Genomic DNA, 17,912 nt, shown 5'->3' on the forward strand with positions numbered 1-17,912 from the left:
TGTTACACCAGTATGTGATAAGTTTCTTTCATTCTGTGATCTCTTTAGGAAGCACAAACTTCTCGGAGCTGCTTTTGAAGTTCAAGCAGTTGAACATGCCGGTTCGTGCATTACTAAGGCTCGCTCCTCTGTTGCTTAGAAATCCGCAGTCCATGGTGCTGTAATGACACTGGCATGGAAGTCTGCAGCGTTCATTTTACATGAGGTTACTGAACAGCAGAGCCAGTGTGTTGTTCCATGCTATTCAGAAACATACAGGTAAAATGTACTTAATTTTGTAACTTCACAAACAACTCAAACTTGTCCCCAGATGTGGTGACTATGACCGGGAGTTATTTATAAATTGCTACATGAATAAAAAGAATTGTGTAAAAGTGAACTAATAATAAATTTACTTTTGTAACTAAAGATTATTTTCAGATGCATCTTTTGTGGTGAATTCTGAAAAGACCTTGCCTGAGAACCATATAATTTCCTTGTTTGTTTTTTTTTTTGTTTTGTTTGTTTGTTTTATATAGCTTCTTTGTTTGTGATGTATCTTAATCCACTTCCATGAGGTACAGTAGATTTTAGGAGACAGGCAGCCCAGAAGACACCAAACTCTTGGGTCTCAGACTGGAAGGGAAAGCAAGCCACCTGCCATGCCGCTCACATCTTGCCAAGTATGCTTTTCAAGAACTGGCATGATCTTTCAGTCTTTCTTTTTATTTTTTTATTTTTTTATCTCATAAATGCTACTATACATCTCTTCCATAAGCACTCCATGAGTCTAAATTGTTTTGCTCCCACTCTTAAGTGATACACTCAGTACTGCACTGTTTACATCTTTTCTTTTTCTTTTCTAATCTTTGTTCTGCAATTAGTCAGTTGCTGCTGAGAAAACACCTGCCTCCACTATGTTACGTTATGTCTGGGCAAGAACTGAAACTTGTTACAGACAATTTAAATAATTGGGCATTCGTTTGTGTTTCCTTCATCTCTGCTATGATGCCTTATGTATTTCCCCAGAGCACTGAACTTGGAGCACGGCTGGGTCTATATTTGTTCTGGGCAGACAAGTCACTTAATTTTTCATAAAACAGGTGGAGTTACTCCAATAAAAGCAGCCAGAGGTTGAATGATTACTACTAGAAAAGCAGCCAGAGCCAAGTTGTTGGACTTGCTTATTCTGAAATTTCAAATTTGATCTTTTTCTGTGGGACTTACGCTCATCTCGATCCCCTTTTTTCCTAACCCTCGAGTATGGGAGCCAGAGGGCCTTAGGGAGGGGAGAAATGGATGAAGAAAACTAGGAGTGATCATGAAGAAAGCAAGAAATAGAAAAAAAATATACAAACTTTCTCAATGTTATTAAAAGCAACATCTGACTATTAAACAAGGTTTTCAGTGGCTTTAAGATGGCCTGAAGCAAGGACCTTCATACCAGCCAGGTCGAGCTGATGACAAATCCCAACCCCTCCCCTTTTTAAAGCTGTTCAGAAGGTGATCTAATTTCCTTGGGCACCCACTGTAGGAAAGTCAGAGTTCTGTTCCAAGGGAGGTTAACCACCACGACGGACAAAGCACAAAACTCAAACACAGCTCAGGCACAAGCCCCCTTCCCTCACCTATCTGTGGGCTGCACAGCTCCTCATGTTGCCAATAGGAAGCAAGCGGATGGATTTTCTCCACTGCACTGAGTGGCCCAGGGGTGCCTGATTCCCCTGGTCCCGCTGCTGGCTCCAGTCCCCCAGCTCCAGAGGTCAGAGTAGGGCTGCAGAAGAGGATGAGCCTGACACAGCGCTTTCACTGGTGGAGCAGCAAGGGCAAGAGGAAACCAGATGTGTCCTGAGGGAAGTTCCTGCCCAGAGTGCGCAGGGAGGTGGCTCAGTCCTGGGGGGAAGGACGTGCAGCTGAGATTTGGGAGAGGAGAGGGGAGCACCTCGCTGACAGCTGGAAACCAGAGCCTTTGGGGTTTAGTTTGCTGAAAAAAGAAAAACAAAACCCACCTACTCTAAAGGCACCTCCTTTGTTGTGTGAGTGAAATAAACCATTAAGAAAGAAGCATGGAAAGCCCCGCTTCTCTCGCTTGACATCAAGCCATGCAGTCCTGCCTGCCGGAGTCCTGCGTTGGTGGCTGCCACCTGAGCCACCTGGGTGCCTGTGCTCCCCCACTGCCCCAACGTGGCCTGACCTGCCACCTTCCCCAGGACTGCAGCCTAGGCCAGGCACCAGGGTGCAGAAAGAGCCTGTGCCCCTGGGGCCTGAAGTGCTTCGGATGTCCTCAGGGTGCTTTTTAGAACGTTTAGCCAGAGCATATTGCTTGAGTTAACTCACTTTGGGAGACGAAGCTCTGGAACCTCCTTGGTTTTGGTTCTGCCTTTCATGCTCCTGCACAGTGTCTGTCCACAGGAGGCTTACACAGGGCAGACATCAACACCTGATGCTTGCCCGTCCACAAGGTGTGGAGCTATGACTGGCAGAGAATAAAGCTGTGGCAGATACCCTTACTGCTGCCTGTAACACGTACCTGGGGGTGCGCAGGCTTCAGCCCCTGGTTGCAGCTTGGGGAAGTTTTTCTTCCACCTCAATTGCAGAAATGTGACGCATCAAACACTCACTTCCCAAAGCAAATAAACCCGTGCTTTCCCCAGCTCCCCGCCTGCGGCTTTATGAGGACAAAACATTGTGTTAGCCTCCTAAAGCCTGCACCACAAATAAACAAAAGAATCACACAGGATTAGCTGCTACTTCCTTTGCCCTGTGCACGCTGGGGGTGGAAAAAGCAGACAGCAAAAACGCTGGACTTCAAGAGACAAACCCGAACAGGTGGCGTGCTGGTGCCCATCTCTCTGCTGTGTGATGGGTGAGGTTTTGGGCACAGGCACAGCACCCGCAGCCCGTGTCCCCCTCTGGTTGCGGTGGCACCAGAGACCAGCGCGGGCAGATGCTGCTCCAGCTGACCACGCACCGAAACCAAAAAGCAAAGGCGGTTTGGAGCCAGCCTGCGTGGGGAGGTGCCACGTGCGGCAGAGGTGAGGATGCTCGCGGGTCCCCCCGCGCCAGCAGCCTGGCCCGGGGGCTGCCGGCAGTCGCTCAGCCTCGGGAAGGAAGGCGAGCGTGTGGGTGTGCGTGTGTGTGCGAGCCTCTCTCGAGCTGTATGAAGCCGAGAGGCTTCCTGTTTCCTTTTTAAGGTTTAACAGAATTTGAAAGCAGCCACCGCCGCGACCTGGACCAATGATCTGGGCAGAGCGGCGGGGGAGTTTCAGCTTGGCGTCTCTGGCGCCCGTTATGAATGCCAGCCTCGCTCCCGGCCCACGTGGAGCCCGCGCTCGCTCCCGGTGCCCGCTCCGCTGGCCAGCCAGGGTAAGGTGCTGCTTGCTGCTGGGGACGGATCTTTGCGAGCTGTTTAAAATGCTGAGTGTGGTTCCTTTGTCTGCTGGTCATCTCCACTGCACTTTAATGCACATTACCTGCTGCAATTTAAATTGCAAAAGTACATATACATGGTTTTTGCAATGCCTGTGATCCTCGTGCTGCTGTTTGCTGCTTGGGCTGGGCTCTGCCCTCAGCTCAGGGTGCATTATAAGAATTTTGTGTTTAAATTGCAAGCAGTCTGCTTGTGGGTGCTGTGGCGATGCAGGTGGGGGAGCGGGGTTTGGAGGGGCATGGCAGGGAGCTGGGTTTGGAGGAGCTGGGGGTCCCTCCCTGCACATCTGGGGCCACCCAAGGTGCCCAGTGCTCTTCCCCTGTCTCCTTCCCACATCTGGCACAGCCGGGGACCGCAGCCGGGCTGCCTCGAGCCGTGGGCTGACACCCACGGGGCTTGGTCACCATTCTGGGGGGGATGCACACAGCGTTCGCCACCTCTTTGCATGCTTCCCCCTGGGCTTTGGGTGAGGATCGGGGGGCAGCACTCAGGGCCTCTTCCTTTTCTTCCTTTTCTCATGTTTGAATTCCTGGCGCTGAAGGAAAGGTGAGCACACAGTGACCCCAGCCCCAGCGGGCCCCTCAGCGTCACCCAGCGCCCATCACGTGGCGGCCCCCGCGCCCTCCCTGCCCCAAAACCACAGCTTTTCCCTTGGCTTTTCCCCTCCTGCAGCCTCCCATCACCCCACGGGGACCGCTGGATCCCCCTTGCCGTGTGGCCGCTGGAGCGCGGTGCCTTTTCAAAAGCCAGCCGGCCCAATCGGCGTCTTCTTCCCCCCAAAGTTCCCTTTTTCGGGTGGTGCGCCCGCTGCCCCGCCGGTTTTTTGGCAACAGTGACCTCTGTCGGCACCGCCACCCGGCCCCGCTGCCACCCTCCAGTCACCCACGCCTCCACCCCGGCCCACGGCCTCACTCCCCCGTGGTGTCCTCAGCAGAAATGAGGAGAATCACTCAAATAGTGGGGAAAACAGTAGCGGGGAGCGATCCCGGCCTGCGTCGGGTGAGTGAGCGTCACCTCACGCCCAAATCGGCCCCGGCACATAATCGCGTGCTGAAGCCTCTTGCAGCCAGGGCAGGGATTTCGGTAAACACGCGTGCTGGGGAGCAGCTGCCAGCGATGATCAGAACCGGAGAAAAGTTACCGAAAGGTCTCCCAAGGACAGCCCAAAAACTGAAAACCTGGCGGGGATTTAATTTGTGAGCAGCGCGGCTCAGCCTCCGTGACTCATGTAAATAGCGATGTTACAACCAGTGACTAATCCTGATAGCACTTTCTGTGAATGTTTAATCCCCATTCAAGTAAGACGAGTATTTTTTACAATTAAAAAATATATATATATACGGGTGATTTTACGGGAAAGAGGTGAAGGAAAGGTTTGATCTGTGCAGGGCCAGTTTTGGCCATGCTCAGCCCCTGGAAGCAGTCCCCCCCTGCCTCCCTGTGCTCTGCTCTCAGATCTGAGAGATGGCAGCGGCTGTCCCTGGCCCTGCACACCCAGGCACGGGGTTTGGGCAGCCTGGAAGGTACTGAAAGCAGGAGGGAGAGCGTGAATATTGCCGCCTGATCCGGCACACACGCGGCACGGCAAGGTGCTGGGGATGCGGCCACATAGCCAGCCTCAGTCCCAGTGCTCCCTCCAGCTGTTAAATCCTGCACCCACACTCCTGCAGCGGGGCTGGCCGGGTGCGTGCCGTGCCGTGCCATGCTGTGCCACGCTGTGCCATGCCAGAGGTCCAGGCACCACTCAGCAGTCAGGGGCCGTCCGCAGGTGGCAGCGAGTTTTGGAGGAATGTCACGGCGCAGCGGGCCGGGGGAGTGACTCAGAGGCGCTTTAGGTCTCTGTGGTTTTTCTTTCATGGTTTTGCTGTGACTTAGCGACTTGTTTTTCGCTCCGCGGGAAGGCAGGTGCTGGCATGCCGGGCGGGCGCTCACCGGACCCAGGCTTTGGCGGGCTGGGAAGGGTTTTGGACGCAAGACTTGCACCAGCATATTGTCCGTCCCATGGGATCCTGTCCAGCTGCAGGTTTCTGAATGAGGAGGGATTGATCCACTTGGTGCTGCAGCCTCCACTCTGATGGACAAATACCCCAGCGGTGCCAAAAACCCCGACCCAAGCTGGCGATGTTGCTTGCTGGGATGCTCCTGCAGCCCTTCCGCCCAGCAGGGGCTGCCAGGGAGCTGGGGCCGGGGGTCCCTGCTGCCAGAAACACCCACCAGCTTTACTTTTTCTATGTTTTCTTCCCCAGATCTTCTTCTCTAGGTTTTGTTTTTATTTTTATTTTTTTTTCTTCTGCCGAGCCTGCACACAGCAGGGCGTTCTCCCACCTCCCACTGCACCCGGGGCATGCCGCCAGTGCTCCCCGGCTGCAAACTTTCCACAGGGTTCTTTTTTTTTCTTTTCTTTTCTTTTTGGAAGGAAAATTGGATTTTTGACAGCAGCAAAAAGAAATATTTACCAAAAAAAAAAAAAAAAAAAAAAAAAAAAAAACAACAACCTAATTTTTGCAGCAAATGGTCTTTTCATAAAGCTCACCGCGAAGCATGCGCCTGCATGCCAGAGGGGCTTGGGGGTTTCTGGCTAATGGCTGTTGAAGCTCTGCCAAAAACCGGCTTTTTCCACAGAGCTGATGATGACAACAAGGATTTTTTCAGTTTTTGTTGCAATATTCAGGGGGAAGGAGGCAGGAGAGCAGGACGAGTGTTCTCCAGCCTGCGATGCATCCACACGTGCCACCCCCTCCTGCTCCTCGTGCTTGTCAGTATTGCCATTTCACCCCTAAAAATGAAATTTCACCTCTTTGTGATAACCCACAGTCAAAATGGCCCAAAATTATGATGTGGAGGGGGGCAGGTGGAGAGGGGAGGCTCTGCCCCACCTGGGTCGGAATGCAGGAGCAATGCTCGCAGGGTGACTTCTTCCCCCAGGTTGGACGCTTCCCACCTGCTGGGTCCAATCCATCACAGCCCTGCTTTTTGGGGCGATATCCAGGTGTTGCAGAGCACGTCGTGGCATGGGCAGGACGGTGGGGGCAGAAGGCACCATGCTCAGATGCCTCCTGCCTCAGCAGGTCCTGAGTTCACTTTGGGGCTCTCCATCCCTTGAATAGCAGCCAAGCTGGCCACAAAACGACACGGCTCTTCCAGCGCAAGGCTCCACCGGCCGCATATTGAAACCATTAGGCGGGAGGGATCTGGTTCCGCTCCCTCTCCCTTTCCTCCCTCTCTCGGTGATGCAGCGGGTGCTGAGCACAGAGCCGCTTGGGCAGCAAGTGCACGTTCCCACAGCCCCTCGCAGCTGGCGAAAACCAAACCCCCCCAGCAAGTGCAGCTCCTTGGTCTGATATCCGAGAGCAAAAGCAAGTGTGTCCAAAAACATCAAGCCCTACCCAATTAACCCCGTTCTCCTCTGCGCATTGCCACCGTGGCCAGGAACATCTCGGCCGCAACTCTGCCCGGGGAAGGGTTGCTGCCCGGTGCCGGCCCCCGGTTTTTGAAGCAGGGTGGCTCTGAGCAGGGCTGGGGTTCGCTGATTCAGACAGCCCCTGCTTCACAACCCCTCCGCCACCGCGTGACTAATTCCTGGACTCGCTCTGAATCAGAGAGTAAAAACATGCCGGTAAGGCATTTTCGGGTCGGTTTATTTTCTTGAAACAAATAAGAACCGTACCCCTCACCATGCCCAAATTATGCAAAACAGGCATCAGCGGCAAGAAACGGGGCAGGCGTGGGGGGGACATGTAACGGCAGCTGGGGGCGGCCCAGTTTTGGGGAGAAGCCCCCAGGAGCAGGGTGGGCGAGGGCAGCGGGGCTGTGCTGCAGCCACCACGTGCCCGTGGCTGAGCTGGGTTTCCCTGCCCCGTGGTTCCCGCACCGTGCTGGAGGTAGCACGTGTTTGGGATGTGTTTCTTTTTCTTTCTTTTCCCTTCTCTTGCTTTTTAAAGAAATTCATTTATCCCCACAAAGCCTGATGTCAGCAACTTTTACTCCCCTCCGTGCTTGACATTTAATAGGTCTTGTTTTGAATGGCAGAAAATACGGCTTAGTAGTTAAATAAGGCAGGAGAGGAAGAGAGGGAACAGCATTGCCAAGAGCAGTAAGATCAGCCAAACCGCAGCGAAGCGCGGGGCTGCTCTTGCCGCCCCTGCTGGGAGCTGCTTGCGATCGGGAGCCTCACTGCGGAGCCGCTGGCCCTGCCGCCCTGGGGACGCTCTCTGGCCCTGCCGTTTGCTCGCCCTGCTCCCACCCTGGGGTTTTGCTGCAAACCCTCGGAAACAAGACCTTTCCCAGGGCTTATCCAAGCCCCGCGTGGCCTCCTCCTTCACCCCACATGGGAACTTTCCCACTAGATTTGAAAACCAGAAGGCATTCACCCTATTCCCATCCCCATTTCTGCCTTTTGGTCCCAGAAGGGCAGTCCCAGCCTGCAGTTTTCCATAGCAAAGGCCCTTTCTGATGAGAAAAAGCCCCAGTGTTTCCCAATGGGTGTAGCTGGCTGCCGGGGTGATGACCAGGGGCCGTGGGAAAGCCTGCCCGTCCCTCTCCTCCCTATAAACCCCGCACACTCCCAGCCTCATCCGTGGCCAGGAGCTGCAGTGAGGGAACCCAGCAGGATGCGGTGCGGGAGCTTCGGAAAGGTGCGAGAGATCTGTGCGGGGCTGGGCACAACGGGGTGGGCACTGCACCAAAATTGCCCCCCAGGGACACTGGTGCCCAGGTGCAGTGAGCAGGGGCTTCTCCGCTGGCTCTGGAATGCTGGCGGAGCACTCGGGAGGATGCCAAGGCTCAGTTCTGCTCTGCATCCCCCTTATTTCCTCACGGGGCTCAGCGCTCCTCCTTGATATTTAAGCATGAATGCTTTTTGGGCAGAAGTTGTACAGGTTTTAACTGTGAGCTCTCCCAGAAGAAGCTGAGAGCTCCAGCCCTTGTAATCCATCCCTGCTGCAGCACCGCCGCCCTGTGCGTTGCATCCCCCAGTCGAAGGGCAAGCCGGCTGGGGCAGCTTTCATTGCATCCAGATGAAATCAGCTTTGTGAAGGCAAAAGCGTGCTCGCGGGTGCCGGGGGGGGGGAGGTAGACATCCAGGCTAATGAAGATCCTTTCCCTCTGCAGGTGGCTGCAGGCCCCTGCTGGAACAGAAGGCACCTGGGAGGCTTTCCAAGGAGCGCGGCGGGGATGCCGGTGGGGATGCCGGAGGTGCAGCGGGTGAGTCAGAGCCGGCAGCCCTGGCCCGGGCACGGTGGGCTGCTGCCCCCGGTTACATATCTGGGGCAGGGAGGGAAGCCAGTGGCGTCATGCGGGGCCGGCCCATGCAGGGCAGGGAGCAGGGACCCGAGATGGGAAATGAAGTCCAGCTCCTTACCTCCCGCGGTGGTACTGGAGGGGCCAGGGAGTGTGGCAGCAGCTCATCTCTTCTGCGGGAAACACGAGTATTTTTGAGCCTGTGCACTTACAGTAAATGAAACTGGGTCTGTAATATCGGGGCCACGTGATGAGCACTTTTGGTAACTTGGCTCCTGCTCGAGCAAGAGGAGAGGAAAACCCCAGGGAGCGGTGGGGCGGAGGCAGGAGGTGCTGTGCCTCTCCGGGCAGGCACAGATGAGTCATCGGGCTCAGCTCCACGGGGCAGCCATGGTCGTGGTCGTGATCCTGGCCATGGCCATGGCCATGGTAGTTCCTCGGTGCTGGCCCCACCATGATGCTCTCCCTGCTGCTCCCTCTGAGACCTGTGCTGCTGCTGCTCTGGGCGCTGTGTACATTTTGGGGCTGAAAGTGCTGTTTTGCAATGAGCTCAGCTTCTTCCCATGTCCCTATCCCCCCACGTCCCCGCAGCGGAGCCAGCCCCGTGTCCAGCCACAGAGGGCAAGGGAGGATTTTGAGCACGGCACTTGCTAATCACAGCATCCCTGAGCGAACCACAAAAGCCACTTTGAGCCTGAGCGAGAGGTTGCATTGTGCTGACAAAAGGGGCGAGGGCAGCGCAGAGCCGCTGACTGCTCCTCGCTGTGGTTTTCAATGGGATGGTGGGGAAGGGAAGGGAAAAGGGAAGGGAAAAGGGAAGGCGCAGCTCAGGCTGGGAGCCTCCGGCTAGGTTTCCCACACCTGAGCCATGCCACAGCCCGGGGCCATCCCACAGGTTGGCAATGCTGTGCACCCTCCAAAATGAGGATTTCTTGGGGATTTTAGCCTGAAAGGAATTAAAACAAATCCTCTGCATTAGACCAAAGCTGGGTATTTTGGAAATCAACTTCCTGCTGCCCTGGGGCTGTGGCAGGGCACCAGGGAGCGGTAGGGATGAGGACGTGTGCTTGGACCAGAGGTGGAGAAAACAGGAACTGCTTCTTCATGAGAATTTAAAGTGAAATCAGTTTAAAGAACTGAGACAGGCCGAAGGGTCGCAGCGAGGCAGGGCTGCTGGCAGATCGCGCAATTTCTCATCATCCAGCACCAGTTACAGGCAGAGGCTTCAATGACATCCATCTGTCCTTCTGCAGTTTTTTGGGTGAAAGGGAAGCAGATTCAGACCAGAACTGGAGCTCCGATTGTCACAGGTTCAGGCAGATTCCCTGCCCCGCCACCTCCCCAAACAAGCACACGGGTGCAGCTGCACAGCCAGGCATGCAATGCCCACGTGGAAGAAGCAGGGGAAGGAAAGCTCCATGCTGGGTTTTTTGCCCCGCGCGCAGCCCAGTACCTCCTGCACCAGCCAGCTCTCCGCTGCTCCCTGGGCTTTATCCTGAACATTTTTGGCCATCGTCATCAAGGGCTCGGCCGGGAGGAGGCCGCTCGCCTCCAGCTTTGAGATTTGTGCTGAGCTGAGGCAACGCAAGCCAGGCTCGACGCTGTCAGATTGCCCGGGAGATAGGGAAGCTGGAGGAGGAATCGCAACTCTTTTGTAACCGAGAGCACGGAAGCACGCGGGCGCCCCTTCGGCGCGGGGCTTTGCCCCAAGGATTTGCCCCTGCTCCGCCTGCGGGCTACCAGCGCCCTAGGGCCCTTCAACTCGGCGTATTTCATTTTAGTGCTTTAAATTTGCCGTTTGGGACAAAGTCCCGGAAGGAAGACAGCTCCTGAGGTACGTGCGCAGCGGGGAGGGAGCGCTCCCGAGCCTTACAACAAGGCGGGACTTCTCCCGGGCTGCTGTTACAATTGCTAAATACTTTTTCCCACCTGTGGCAGCAGATCTCATAGCTATATTTTCAAAACTCGGGTTCATCAACCACAGTGACGGATTTTACTGTCTGGCATGTAGGAACTTCAGTAATTTCACTCCCGCGTGGAGTATTTGTTTTTCAGTGTTATAAAACTCCCATTTGCGGTAACGAGCTCCCTCGTTGCTGCCAGGCTCTCCTGCTGCAGGGCTTGGAAATTGGGTGCCTGCTGCTGGAAACATCAGCTCCCTGAGCCGCCCCGGCCCGTCTGGAGAGGGAATGGATGCAATTAAACTAAAGCGCTGAGCCGTGCTGAGCCTTCGGTGACAGAGAGGAGCTCGCCACAGGGGAGCACGATTTCTGTTTGCAGGCTGGGGACTTCTCAGCGATTTCTGGCAAAGCGCAGAGCGCGCGGTTCTCCTTCTGCTTCGCGTGCTGACCACAGCCTTAGGCAGCGAGAAGAAATGTACTTTCACACGCCGCCGGGTCGCCCGCCCCACATGACAAGGAATTCCCAAAGCATGACAGTGAGTTAATGGCACAGCACTGCAAAACCCCAATATCGCTTCTGTTACTTTCGTTATCACTCGCGAAGCGAAGCGGCGCACAGCAGCGATGCACAGTGATTCAGCAGAGCCCTGCCAGCGCCCGCTGCTCATCCTCCTGCCCCATCCTCCAGGCAGGGGATGGCATGGGGGGGAGGGAGGTGGGCAAAACCCCCTGGTTTGGCTTCTCCCGTGGGCCTTTTTTTGCCCTTTTGTGAACTTAGGTTGTGGAAGCTGCTTGATTTGGTGCGCTGAAGTGAACTATTGCCTTGGTTTTCTGATATTTGTATTTGCTGATACATTTATTTTCTGATACATATAATTTCCAATACATCCAATTTCCGATATGTACATTTTCTGATACATATACTTTGTGATATATAGATTATTAACTAGTGAAGGAATGCTATGGACACCTCTCTGGATGCATTGTTGTGGTAGCCCTCACTTGTACCAGGCTGACAGATTTACATCTATATATATATATATATATATATATATATATATATATATTTTCTGTCATTTATTTAAATTCCACAGAGCAGTCCTGTTATTGCCTGACCAAGAATCTTCAAATAAGGGGCAGACTTTTGTGTGCACGGAAGAAACGTGCACCAGCAGCATCGGTGTGAGCCTCTCTCACCCGCTCCTGCTTGAGGCTGTGCTCAGCCTCTTGGTGGAGGTTTTTTCCATCTATTTGCAGGATGGTTGGTGACTCAAAGTTCAGTCAACCTGCTTTTCACGTGGCTGGGCACTGGGGGAGTGACGCTCATATCATTTTCTTGCTGCTCTCAGCAAGGTCTCCAGGTCCGTAATGAATTTGGGCACCTGGGCTTTACCCTCCCAGCCCATGAGGACAGACGAGGAGTCTGCAGGGTGGGTCACGGCTCGTGTGGTCGCACCTAGACACCCGTGCCTTGCTCTGAGCATCGGCCGCACAAGGACCTGGGAGCAGGTTTTGCTGTCTGCCCCTGGGATGCCAGGCTGCTGCTTTGGAAGCCCACTGAGAGCAGGGGGTGCTCAGGCTCACCATGGCCATCTCTGTTTCCATGTCTCCTCACTACTGCTTCTGCAGCCCATGCCGCTTCAGCCGCCCGCGAGCTTTCAGTGTTTTCACAGAATACTTTGCTTTCGTGTTTAAGAGGCTGGAGCGACTCCAAAGCAAACATTGCTAACCCAGAGATAAACAATCCGTGTTGTATAAAATGCAGCAACCTTTTTCTTCCCCGAATTGTGGCGCTCAGCCCGGGTGAGCTGTGCTTTCCACCAGCAGGCCAGCAAAGCCTGAGAAGTGGCGGCATCAGTGCAGTGCCAACTGCAGAGCGGCCCTTCGGCCACGTGCACATCCGTCCCCTGGAGCTACTAGCAAATATTTCCTTCACCACCGTCTCTGCCCAATCAGCTTTTTTGTTAGCAAAATCAACATCACAGCTCAGGATTCCTTGGTCCAAGACCTTCGGCCAGCGTCCCAAAATCTGTGCTCCTCGCGGGCCCCATGTCTGTGCCGAAAAGCCCCTGTGACCTCCTGGGGCTGCACAGAAAGTTGTTTTCTTTCTGGGTGTCCTGAATAAAAGCACTATATTAACCAATGGTGCCCAAAGGCTCACCATTTGCCCTTGTGTCATTGGCCAGGGGATGATTTGCAGATGAGAACGTGAGCATGGGAAGTTTGCTCGGCACAAGCTGGTTGCCTGCAGCTGTGCTTGCACACAGCAGCAATGCCCCCTTCCAAGAGGCTGCGGTGACCCAGGATGCTGGCCAAAATGGGGCTGAAGACATCACTGGTGGAGCCAGAGGGCAGGGACGGCTTGCCACGATGATTTTCTGCTAGCAGCATTGCTACCCTGAAATAATAATAATACACCGTAGAGATGGGCAATGAGCACTGCTCTCTCTGGCAGGAGCGGTGTGTAGCTTCCAACATACAAGGCAGCAGCAGAAGTGCTTAGGGGGGGTTATTTGGAAGGAGCTGGAGCAGGGCAGGGGCGTCCCACAGGGGGGCAATGGCTCTGCATGCTGGCCCCCCACCCCTTGCCTGGCCCCTGCCCGTGAGGCTCTGCTCACCGCTCTGCTGCAAAATGGAGAAGCCAGGGAGCCCTCGGCACGGCCCCGCTCCCGGCACCGGCCCCAGTGCAGCACCGATCTGCTCTATAATGGGATGTGGTTTGACCCCAAGTGGGAGGGTTTAGCCTTATATACCATTTATTTGCATACCCTTGTCTGAAATGAGTGTTTCAGGACAGTTTACCGGGGCTCGGTATCCCAAACACCCACCAGAACAAAACCTGCCGCCGGGCCGTTTCAGACAGGGCGGCGAGGCGGCGTCTGGCTGTGTTATCGCCGCGCACATCTCGGCTGGCTCAGACGCAGGCGTGCCGTGCCCTCCAACGCAGAGGCGTTCGCAGGGCTCTCGCCGCAGGGCCGCCCCCTCCCTGGCCCCCACACTTTGGGTGCAGCACCTTGGGGTGCGCCGGTGTCACCCGCATCTCGGCCGCACCGAGAGCGTGCCAGGGGCAGCGGGAGCGCAGCTGCAGGCGAGGATACGCGTGATGCCGGGCGCAGGGACACCTCTGTTCCTCCGCAAGGTTTTCAGCTGATTTTCTGTTTCTTAAAAGAGTTTTGTAAATTGTTTATCAGCCTGGTGATAGGTGCTCTGTATGCATAAATATACATATGTATATTTTTATAGGTATTTACATGAAATGAGGACTTGCACGTGCCGTCAGCGGAGCGCACGTAATGCTGGGCAGCAAGGCAAGGCTGACGCGTGCCGCCAGCGCAGGGGCTAATCCCTGCCATAAACTTGTGCTCTGAAAGCATGTTTTTTTTTTCACTGTCTGTGTACTCGAGATCTCAAACGATTTCAGAATGACTCAGAAACAAGGGAACGGGCTTTGCTGAAAGAAAGCACTGGGCTGGAAACGCTGCTGCTGGGGTGGATGAGGCAGGGAGCTGGCTCCTCCTGAAAACAGTGTGGTGGTGGTGAAGACCAAGGCAGGGGTGACTTTTGCAACCCAATGGACAGAATGGATTCCAATTTGCCTTTTTATCCTCATTTTGTTGGCTGTGCCTGACTTTTTGGGGATGGAATTTAAGGAAAGCAGCACAGCCACCTTATCTGGGGCAGCGCATGCCCTGCAGGTAATTTCTCACCCCAGTGATGGTTCCTGCGCCAAAAAAGCTGTGCCTGCAGGGAGGGCAGCCAAAAGCCATCCCAGGCCTGGGGCTGCCGTGCTGGCCGAACCTCCCCAATTGTCAGAGACCTCGCAAACAGCCTCCCTGCCTCTTCTCAGTGCGGCCAAAGGTGTTTAAAATATATATATTTTTATGTAAATACACATCGTAAAACCACAAGATGTTTCTCAGTTTTGTTTTCAGCTGGCTTTGATGATACGATTGGCATCTCAGCCATGCGGCGATGCTCAGGGTGCGTGGCCACCGCACGTACCGGGGGAATATTTCACAAAACGCCCTGCGCCACCCCGCAGAGCTGGGGACGTTATTTCCTATGTAGTTGGTGGCTGGGATTTCCCACTCGCCCCCGCAGGCTGCTCCCTTGCTGGGGGCACAGAAAACTACTTTTTTCTGCTCTCCAATCTCCACTTCGAGCCGAGGCATTGCAGCAGTGAATAGCCCCCAAAATATTGTTGCAGTGCCTGTTTGTTATTTTTTTTTCAGCTTAATTGTTGTAGAGGCAGTTACTAAACCCCCGTGGAAGTCCCAGTGTGATTTTCCTGGCAGGTTTCATTTTCAAGGCAGCTGCTTACGACTCTTGCCAGGCTTGCAGGTAGGAGAGCAGTAGCAGCCTGGTTCCTCTCCACCCAATCACAGCCACCACGTTGTGCATAGTACCAAAGAGCCAAATGAGCTCAATCCCAAGCCCAGGCTCTTACATTTTTCACGATTCTCCTTTCGCCCTGTCACCCGCGTAGCAGTCAAACAGCAGCAGAGCCATTCGCCCACCGCTGCCCAGAAATGCTGTAAATTACTGTCTGAAATTGTCCAAAATTTTGGTTTCCTCAAATGTGGTCAGCTGTGCAGTAAAAGCTTATTGTGTAGCCCACTTTCAGGGGAGTCTTGGTGTTTCACTCTTTCCACATGAGTCAAACTAAAATGATTTTGCAAACCTCCCCGGGTTTGTGCCCTCCCTCGCCGAGCGGCAAATATTAGTGCGGCTGATGGGCTGCTCGACCGCGCGGCAAAGAAATGGATGAGTCAAAATACGCCGTTATCGAACCCTGCCCGTTTTAGCTGCGTTTCGGCTCCCTTCTTTAAACAATGACGTGTGGAGCACTTTGCTGTAACAGCGGGCTGCTCTTCGGCTCTGGCAGGGGGATGAAATAGCGGGGTGGAAATCAGCCTGCAGCTCGGCATCCAGCCCTCGGCACCCAGGTGCTGCTGCCACCGCCGTGGTGCCGTGCTGCGTGGAGCAGCCACCGGCACCAGCCCTGTTCCAGGCTGGGGCTGGGGGGACAAAACACAGGGAGGGTCTCTTGCCACGCGTCTGGTCATCCCTTACGGGCGATAAATAGAGGAAGAATCATTCTCAAACGCGGCGTGCTGCGCTTTGTCACAGGAAGTGCAGACAGCGCTGGGAGACCCGTGGCAGGCTTATTTTCTCTAAATTTTGGCACACAAAAGCCCTCAGGAGGGTGCCCACCGGGGGCCCTGGTACGGCCTGGGGGTGTCGGGGGTGCACAGATTCTGACAGAGCTTCAGGGGGCTGTGCGCTCAGGGTGGGCATGGCGGTGGCGGCGGGGTCCCCCTGCGGGCCCCCCTGGGGGTGTAGGCGTGCACCGTGCCCCGCGGCTGAGGGGCCGAAATTGTGTCCATCACCCCGAGGCCAGCTGCCACCGCTGCCGCCAGCCCTTTCGGGGAAACCGTTGTGGGCTTGTGCAACGGTGAGGCAGCAGCAGCGGCAGCAGGGCCAGGAAGGGGAGCGGGGTTTCGCGATGTGTCATGCCCCTGGCCCGCCGCGGGCGGCTTCGTGGAAAAACCCAGGAGATCAGCAGCCGTTTGGGGGACGGGGACAGCTGGGAATCCGGCCCCTCACTTCCCTCCCCAGCGGCCGTGCTCAGCATGGCCGCACACCCTTCCCACCCGGGGAAAAGGTGTTCGTTCTGCCGTGACCCCAAAATGGCAGCACCGAGCCCCCACTTGGCACCGGCCCACGGTGGCCTGGGTGGGCGCCAGGCCTTGAGCCCCGTGCAGCGCGCTCGGCTGCTGAAACCCAGCCCTCCTTGGCGAGACTTTCATTTTATTTTTAAATACCTTGATTCTGCGGTATTAATTTGCTTTTTGGTTTCGATATTAATATCGAATACGCACCAGGTCGGCGGCGTTTGTTTTCGGTGGTAAATAAGCGCTCAAGTGATTTAATCCACGTGGCACTGGCACGGTGAGGGCCTGGGGGGCTCAGCGCGGCCTCGCAGATGGACAGTGGCACCCAAACACCCTCGCGAGTCTCCCCGAGACCCCATCAGCCCATCAGGATAGGGCTACTTCACATTTTGGGGGGAAAATGGCAGAAATGGGCACCATGCCAGACATGCCCATGCCATGCCAGCCATAGGGGCCGATGTGCCGGGCTGGCACTGCCCATGCACCACTGGCCCTCTGCAGAGAGGGAATTCAGTCAAAGGATGATTTGGGGGTTAAATCTGCCCTTTTTCTCGTTGCGCCATGGCTGGCCTCGCACTGTATTTGCCACTGTACTGTAGCTGAAAGGTTGCAAACAGTTTTGGGAACAAGATGTCTGCCTAAAGCATGACAGAATTGGCCACAAATTGCAGATGAGACTGATAACAAAAGCCAACAACATAAAATATGTAGAAAAACAACACGTTAAAGGCTACAAGACCACTGAAGGGCTTTTTTGTGTGTTCTTTAACCAGGTCTCTAGCGATGGAAGTAAAAACACATGAAAAGAAAAAAAGAAAAAAGCTTTTTTTTTTTTTTTTTTTTCTTTCTTTCAGAAAACAATCAGCTTCTCCCTCTTTAAAACCTTGCAAACGAAGTGGTCACACCGCACAGACAGGGCAGCAGTGCCAGGGGCTGTGAGCCTCTTCCCCGTGGCCTTGGGCTCTGCCACTGATTTTGGAAGAGCCTGCAGCCAGCAGCATCCGTTTTTCATGGTATTTTTTCAGCAAACCTCTGCATTGGGCTGTTTTTGGGTGCAGCAGTGGTTTTTTGGGGGGTAGCTGTGAGGCTGTTTTCTCTTCATATAAGCCTGAATCTATCACCAACATTTTCATAGCAAACGTAATCCTTTCGGCCCCATAGAACAAGGGGGGAACGAAACCTCGGCCAGCTCGGTACTGAGATGCAGGACGGTTTTTGCATGAAACACGGTGTGTTGTCTCACAGCAAAGGGAAAAACAGGCTGCAGCTACCTGCTGGAGGGGAGTTTCCTTTGTTTTAATAAATCAGGCTGAGCTCAGAAATTAGGATGAGGTTTTTGTTTTTGTTCTACTTATTTAATCTTTGTTTTTATAAATAAATACAAATAACTCAAACTGAAACTTGATGGCTTTGGTGATAATAAAAGAGCAGCCCTGGGGAAATTTTCTTCATTAACATGTTCTTTCACAGCCCACACTCGGGTTTCGGTAGGAAAACTGCTTAACCTTTTCAGCAGCAGCAGCAAATGCCTTTTGAAGTCCAAACACACTGAAACACCAGGTTCACGACTCAAAGCTGGTTGTGCGTTGCCACGGTTTGGCTCTGTTTTGGGTTTGCAAGGAGGGCAGAAATCCTGCTGCCTCTCCCCGGCACTCCACACAACTGCAGCTTCCACATCCCTGGAGCAGC

At 54.3% G+C, this 17,912-nt stretch overlaps 1 protein-coding gene across 2 annotated transcripts in view; it reads left to right on the forward strand.

Moving 5' to 3' along the window:
* ANAPC1 (anaphase promoting complex subunit 1) overlaps window positions 1-408 on the forward strand; it is a 35,823-nt gene extending 35,415 nt beyond the window's left edge. For both annotated transcript variants that reach the window (XM_035321585.1, XM_035321586.1), the window contains exon 47: window positions 49-408. In XM_035321585.1, coding sequence (XP_035177476.1) covers window positions 49-164 — 116 coding nt within the window. In that variant the 3' untranslated portion in view covers window positions 165-408. The remainder of the gene's footprint in view (window positions 1-48) is intronic.
* The last annotated feature ends 17,504 nt before the right edge of the window (window positions 409-17,912 follow it).

The sequence above is a fragment of the Oxyura jamaicensis genome, chromosome 3 (genome assembly GCF_011077185.1).
Source record: "Oxyura jamaicensis isolate SHBP4307 breed ruddy duck chromosome 3, BPBGC_Ojam_1.0, whole genome shotgun sequence".
Taxonomy (NCBI): domain Eukaryota; kingdom Metazoa; phylum Chordata; class Aves; order Anseriformes; family Anatidae; genus Oxyura; species Oxyura jamaicensis.